The 7,583-nt window shown below is 42.1% G+C and overlaps 1 protein-coding gene across 1 annotated transcript; it reads left to right on the plus strand.

Annotated features, from left to right (window-relative positions):
- Positions 1–614: 614 nt before the first annotated feature.
- On the plus strand, positions 615–2,236 carry LOC147900513 (uncharacterized). Its single transcript, XM_087377326.1, has 3 exons — positions 615–1,269; positions 1,371–1,751; positions 1,859–2,236. The coding sequence occupies exons 1-3, from the start codon at positions 661–663 to the stop codon at positions 1,937–1,939; spliced, it is 1,071 nt and encodes a 356-aa protein (XP_087233452.1). The 5' UTR covers positions 615–660; the 3' UTR covers positions 1,940–2,236.
- Positions 2,237–7,583: the final 5,347 nt, after the last annotated feature.

Consider the following 7,583-nt stretch of genomic DNA (forward strand, 5'->3'; position numbering starts at 1 on the left):
TTACAAATCAAATGGGATCATGTCATATATCAAATCGAATGACAAGAGCTAATTTATATGGTTTTCATGTCCATTTTCTCCATATTGCCCACACTTTTATATTCACTTCAAAAAATACTTTCAAACATTCAAAAAGACACACCAACAACAATCATAGGAGACTTCAACATTAACTATCAAAACCCAAACAAAAAAAATAATGACTTGCAAACATTCATGACACAAATACATGTCACAATTACTTCAACAACCAACAACTCTTCACGGTTCAATTTTAGATCACATATGGATAAACAAACCAGAACAACATACACTAGCCACAACTAATTTCATCTAGTGGTCTAACCATTCACTCATTTACACAAACATACATCTCTCTTTACATACATGTTTATTTGTTATTATTATTATTAGCACTGCAGCGTTACACTTTTGTAAACACATAAGGCCTGCCATTAAGATGAATGTATGTTCGAGATTTATGCGTGAAGTCGTCGTGTGTTTTAAACAAGGTGGTCCTCTGTCGGCAGCCTCCACGTGTCATGTCCGAGGTCGGTTAAAGGTAATTAGTTTCTTGTCGTGGTGCTGCATGCCCTGGCGGCGCCCAGCCACCCTCCCTTCATCAGCCTTATCTCCTGATTCCGACACTTGCGCTCAGCTATGGCGTCTCCATTCTACCTCTCTCCTTACCGTTTCACAATCTCCATCCCATCCCCCCCTAGCTTTTCCTGCATCCTCCACCCTTTCATTCCCGATTTCCTCGCCCCTCCTCTTCCCGACTTTGATGATCCGATTCCCAGCCCCAGAATGAATGCCTCCACTCATGGATCATGGCGGACTCTTACCCCCACCTGCACACCTCTACACGACTGCACTCAGCAACAGCTGCCTCATTCTAGCTTTGCGTCCTCGCATCCTTGCTCTTCCAGCCAGGTCGGTGGTAGCCTTCCGCAGATCCGTGCATCTGCCTCGGAGTTTGTTTTTGTCGAGTCGACCGCCGACCTTAACTCCTCAGATTTTCTGTGCTGCCCTTCTGTGGTAAGACCTCCTGATGCCGATTTCCTGAAATCTCAGCTCGGTTTACCCACCGATCGGGGCATTCCAGATGCCAAGGGCTCAACAGATTTGAATCCAACTCTTCAACCTCTTCCAGAACGTAAACGACCCTTCCGCAAAGATGCCTCTCTTGCCGAAAGTTTGAGACGCAGAAAAATGTCGCAATGGTTTTCTAAGTTGGAAATTCTGCTGCCCCAAGATGACATTCCCAAGGTAATCACCAACTTAAGATGTTTCCCCGGTCAGACGCATAGCCGTAAAAACATGCATTTTCTGAACGATGTTGCACTAACACGCTTTCTTCGGTCGGTAAGTTTGACAGGTGCAGCCTTATAGACGCTGCCATTAAATACATACGCTCACTGGAAAAAACGATTGCTGAAGGTTCAGAGAGAAACGGTGACATTTCAACAGTATACCAGAAAGGCTTAGCGGAAACATCCACGGAAGGACCCAAACCCAGGTGCCCACGAATCGGCGATCCCAGCAGTGTCGTCAAGGAATGCGGCACCCAGAGATCAGTGGTTTCGATAAGCTCAATATCAGAGCACACCTTCGTGAACGCCATCTGCTTCGACGGAGATCCGGTACTATTCTCTTGCATGCTGTCGGTCCTGGAACAACACAATCTCGTGGTCCTAGACGCAACACTTTCACGAAGTGAGGAAACGGTCATGTATTCCATCCATGCCAAGGTATAAACCGCTGTTATAAGAATATGGGCTTCGAGAGAGGGATTTAATATTCTGTAAGCAATATTTTGCACTTTCGTGGCACGGTGATTGTGGGTTATCTCTTGCAGGTCCCGGCTGCAGTTGAGCTCTGCAATGAGCATCTCAGGGATGAGCTCTACAGTCTGATAGCGTCAGGCCGCAAGTTCTGAAGCTAGAGTTGTGAACGGCGAATACACAACAAAAGAGCTGTTGTGTGGCCCGTATTGCAGATCTGCAATCGCACCTTGCTTTGCTTTCTGTGAATGTAGGGGCTCTCTATCTGCCAACAAATTTCTTTCTCAAGTTCAGGTGGATAGTGTGGTGTAGTAGATAACCTTGAAGAATGTAAAGAGGTACTAACTCCTTAAGTGGTCGCTGATTACAAATTACATGCATGAATGATGAGGATGATGATAGATCTAGGCGTATTTGGTTTGTCACTAGCGGATACGGTGGGCCCAACAATTACCGAGGCTCTTTTCCGGCGCCGGATAAACATCTATAAACATATATTTATAGTCGAAACTCATATGTGCATAAGCGTACGTGTAGTGCATTGGATTGAGCACAATGTTATAGACAGGTCATGGGTTCGATCCCTTCGCCCATAGACTTTTGCTTAGCTCTGCAATTCGTTTTTTCAACGATGGGAGGGAGGGGTCCACGCCTCTTCAATGCATAGGATACGACAAAGGGGAAACCCCTAGATTTATCCCCAGGCGAATGATGAAGCCCATGACTCTCCTCCACGATCCTTGCCTGCTGTCTCAGTTTTTTGATGTCCAGATGAAGCCGTCTTTCGCGCTCTAGCCTCTCAACATGGCTTTGCCTGTCCTTTCGTGTCACATGCAATTTGCCATCGCACCCTTCTTCGTCCCACCAACCATAGACACTGTTGTTTGCTTCTCAAACTTAATTGCACTACCTCGACTGCATGTTACTATTCACGAAAACTTTTTTTCCCAACAAATATAAAAACCTTTAGCATTTAAGATTTCAAATTTATGACCTAACTAAAATTCAAAAATTCTTTCCACACTATAACAAGTTAGAAAACCTTCAATTGCAAAACGATGCTTAAAAGAATGTTAACATGCAAATGCAAACATTGAAAGTAAGGAAAATTAATTGTACATTATATTTTATAGTTTAACAAAGTTAAATGATCAATAGATAGAAATCTATCTCTAAAGTTTGAGCATTAGGGCCTTTTCCCACTAGTAGTTAGGTTATGCTAGTGAGCTTAACATAACTAGTTCTATTAAGTTAAAGCTAACCTTAACATGAAAATTACATTCCCATTGGTAACCCATTATGTTATGGTCTACGTTGTCTTAAATAAATCTTTCGGGGTTATTTTTATACAAAATGGTTTATCTCATCGATCCAAAGTTAGTTCTTGAAAGTTAACGTCACAATGGATTCTTCTTTTCAAGACCTTTCAAACAAGTATCCATGTTGTATAGTTTCGAGTTGATCTTGACCATGAAATTTTCTTAACAAGAATCTTGCTTTAAGTAGCATTTCCACTGTTCACCCTTAAGTTAACCATTAAAATTTCACATTCCAACATCTTTCTCTTCTTAAAAGTCCTTAAAGTACCTATTTTGAAGGGGTTAAATTTACAAACATTTTTAACGAGTAGTTAGGAGATTTAACTTAACTACATTCTAAACATGCTAATGGGAATGCACACTAATGTGGACACTTGATTAAGAGCCTTAACTAGTGCTCCCTAAGTGGTAATGGGAATAGGCCCTTAAGTCTTAAAAATCATATACTAATCATAGCATATTTTATATGAGCCACCAAAATATACAGTGAGGTCCAAGACCTAGCATGATCCAAAACCCATCCAAAAGATAATCCCATCCACGTTCAAGTGAAGTCAATAAGCAATGTGGAATATGCTCAAAGATAAGGACATCGAGGGAGGGTAAATATTGTTTCAGACAATGTAAAAAAAACTACAAATTAGACGTTGATTCACAAATAACACTATTAGTAATTTTGGAAAACTTTTGGATTAGTAAGTTTGGAAAATTTAAATGAAATGAAGAGAAAGGATTAGCAAGTTTGGAAAATTTAAAGAAATGAAGAGAAAGGACCTTGCATTCTCCCATTTCAGGATCCCTTCCTCATCTTCTTCTCATCTTTGTTGCCCATGCTTTTTATGAGAAAAAAGAACTTTATATTAATGATTGGAGATTTCTACCATTAGAAATCAACTATCCTAGAAGCACTGAACACAAATTGAAAAATTGGCTAAAAGAAGACCAATCTATTTCCAAAGAACCCTGCTCACTGCCTAGGAAGTCTTTAGAATAGGAGCTAACAACCAGCGAGGAGGACTTTATAGCCAGCGAATCCCTCATGGCATGAAAATGTAAAAAGTGCTTGCAGGCCAAGCCTTGCAGAATGTCGCCTTTCAACTGTTGATCTGGAATCCAATGTCTTGCACTCCCAAGTGGTGTGCAGGGTGTAAATGCTATCTTCCCAGATGGCGACCAGAGTGGTTGCAGGTGGAGCATAGTGCTTGCCCATCACTAGGATCTAACACGCAATCTAGACATTTGACGTCGTTATGCTGGCCACTATCTCCCACACACCGTCCTCCAGAGAAGAGAGGACGATGATGAGCATGTGGGGTCACCTCATGTAGCTCCATCCAGTGGATGCTCTATCCATGAATCCTGCAGGTTGGGGAGACCTCATTGATCTATCAACTAGGCGACCATGCCCAAAGTAAATCCGCTGAATACTCTACATCCGAGCCACAATCCATAGGGGTTCTAACCAGGTCCTCTGAGCACTAGGACAACTCTATAAGCACAGTGGGATCATCTTCAAAACTTCGCCTATGCAATAGTGATATCACCCATCCAGTCACATTTGCTCCAGCCAAGGGCCTATGGGTAAACCCCTGTGGGCGACTGACCAAAAGAAGTAAGAAATATTTCATCATTGAAAACTAGATGCTAGAATCTAGATCTGACCTCCTTGGCTCCTCAGCCTAGTGTCTCTCTCTCAAAGGCATCCTCCTATCTTTGTCGTGTAAGAGAAGAAGGCCATGCCATCCATTCTCTTTGTGTGGCCTACTCTATATCATCAAAACCACTGTTCCTGGTCTCACTGAACCTCCCAAAGGGACCGACCCTCCCAATGCCATTTGAGGGCATCTTGGTTTGAGATGCTAGGAGGGTCTATGAACCACACCTTGCATAAGTGAGGTCTCTCTTAAAACCGTTGGCCCGAAGAGCTCTTTTGGCCCCACTCTAATCCTCCTCTAATCACTGCCTCATCTAATCATAACACTCAAGGAGACCCTATCTTGGAAAATTGGCTCGGCCACCTACTATCTATACAAGTCTGAAGTGTTGCTTGCCATGACTCAATGATGGTTGCATAAGTCTTCTGTTTTCCATAGTCCCACAAAAACAAGGCATCAGTACACATTTCAACATCATTAAATAGAAAATGATTTCTAGAGATCCAGATAGACCATAAAGCATGTGCCCTAATTTGGAACTAAACTTATGCTTGGTTTTGAATGCATCCCCTATTAATATGGCCCTCCAGTTGATTGGCTCACCACATTCAATCTGGAGGAGCTTCCAGATGCTCCTGGCATGAGGGCAAGGGAAAATATCCTCAAGAACACCAGGGCATCTTCTACAATTTCCATTTCCCTTCTCTATTTTGAGTCCCTTGACATTGGTCCATATAACTTTGTGAAGAATAAGCCAAGAAAGTCAGGACATCTTCTCAGGGACTGCTTAATCCATAAGTTGCCAAATCTTTCATACCATTTATCCTTGTTGTCGTGTAAAGACCATCCAGAATTAAGGGTTCTAAAGATCATCCATATCAACAGCAACACGAGTGGGAATAGGAAGGATTGAAGAGCTTCCTAGTTAGCTAGTATTTTAGATATATTTAAGCATAGTTTAATGCTTACAGATATAAAGGGTCACCACCTATTAGGTGTACGTCTTCCATGCTTGGAAATGTATGAGAGCTGAAATGTGATGTTTTGAGATCATGAGTGTGGAGAGAGTTTTTGGATCTACTATTGTAAGAAATTTACATTTTGAAATGGATATTACTCCTTATGTATATGTTAATGCATTTTGACCAATTCAAATAGTGTTGTGAGTTTCTGATTTCAATAATGCATTCTTTGCACTATCCGTAATGACATTCTACATTCAGTATATGAGTTGTGCATTGCACTTTGAGTTTTTGTTAGTCTAGAATAAAGTTTACGGGTTCTAGATGAACCCCAAAGTACTGGTGATCTTGTTGTTTGTGTACCCTACCAACTTCAAGACTGTAGTTGCCAAGGAAAGAAAGATTTTGGGTGGATGATGAAGGATAATAGGCGTAGTTCTATGGTGAAATCATTTTTATTATGAAATTGATATGCAAAGGGAATTGGAGAATACGGGTGGAATGGCAATGGTCTGCATGCCAGATTCCACGGTTCCGTCAGGACCCATTTCTTCCCACAGTATTGCTAGCAGTGCCACAAGTGCCAATAGTGCTAGTAGTGCCACAAGTGCCAGTAGTGCCAACAGTGCCACAAGTACTAGTAGTTCCACATGTGCCAATAGTACTAGCAGCACCACCAATTCTACTAGCTAATCAAATGAATCCAAACATAGCAAGTTTGAAGTGCAAGTTTGCCGAGTTTTGGGATCAAAAGAAGGATGATTTGAATACCCACATAGCATAATTTGAGACTCGATAGTGGGCGAGTGGTCTTGACACAATGTTTGGGGACTTGATAGAACTACAACAATTTGCAGGTACCTTGAGTGGCAGGGTGATCTGTGAGTTTAGCCCGTATGGCCTAGCATAATTCATCGATTACTCGAAGCTAAATACGGCTTTCTTGCACAAGTTTTGTAAACAGAAGACACCAAATGACATCTGCAGAAAATTGCAATAACTCACGCAAAAGAAATTGATGGTGGAAGATTATGCACATAATGAGAGTGCTCTCAACGGAAGCAAGAACGAAAGAGGGAGAGAGAGAAACAGAGAGCCACACAAGTTTTGGTGGGTGCAGAACACCCTAATCTTCTTTTTCATTCATCTATATATGTGTTTGAGTATTGTACATAACCGGGGTAAAGGCATAGTGACCTTTAACCCCCACAACCTCCCACTTAAAGGACAATGTGCCTTTAAGGGAGAACAACCAGTGAGCATACTATCCAATGCCCATCAATACAAGACAATACTCAAACCGCTGACTAGGTAGACTCTTCATCAGCATATCTGCAGGGTTATCATCTGTATGAACCTTGACAAGCTCTATGCGCTTGTCCTCAAGTACCTCCCTGATGAAATGGTACCTGACCTCAATGTGTTTGGTCTTTGCATGAAAGACCGGATTCCATGCTAGCTGAATAGCACTCATGGAATCACTATGCAATGTCAGTACACCTGTATGAATCCCCAACTCTCCCACTAGCCGATCAAGCCATATAGCCTCCTTGCAACCCTCTGTGGTAGACAAAGCAATGCACTTCTGTGCATGAGACATCCACGACACTGCACCACCTGCAAAGGTGAACACATAACCAGAAGTGGATCTCCTACTATCCACATGCCCTGCATAGTCTGAATCTGTGTATCCAAGTACATGCATGTCTCCTTTACCAAAGCAGATGCACATCTCCTTGGTACCCTTCAGGTACCTCATGATGCACTTAAGTGCCTCCCAATGCCTCTTTTGGATTATCCATATACCGGCTAACAACTCCCACTGCAAATGCAATGTCTGGTCTAGTAGCGATCATAGCATAC

This window comes from Dipteris shenzhenensis, chromosome 7 (assembly GCF_047967505.1).
Source record: "Dipteris shenzhenensis isolate YYH24624 ecotype China chromosome 7, Dip_SZ_1.0, whole genome shotgun sequence".
Taxonomy (NCBI): domain Eukaryota; kingdom Viridiplantae; phylum Streptophyta; class Polypodiopsida; order Gleicheniales; family Dipteridaceae; genus Dipteris; species Dipteris shenzhenensis.

Excerpts from the sequence above, each read along its gene's own strand:
- LOC147900513 (XM_087377326.1), top strand. The coding sequence starts at position 661 with ATGGCGTCTCCATTCTACCTCTCTCCTTACCGTTTCACAATCTCCATC. Across the intron at positions 1,270-1,370 it reads CCCAAGATGACATTCCCAAG|TTTGACAGGTGCAGCCTTAT; the intron begins GTAATCACCAAC and ends TCGGTCGGTAAG. Across the intron at positions 1,752-1,858 it reads TGTATTCCATCCATGCCAAG|GTCCCGGCTGCAGTTGAGCT; the intron begins GTATAAACCGCT and ends TATCTCTTGCAG.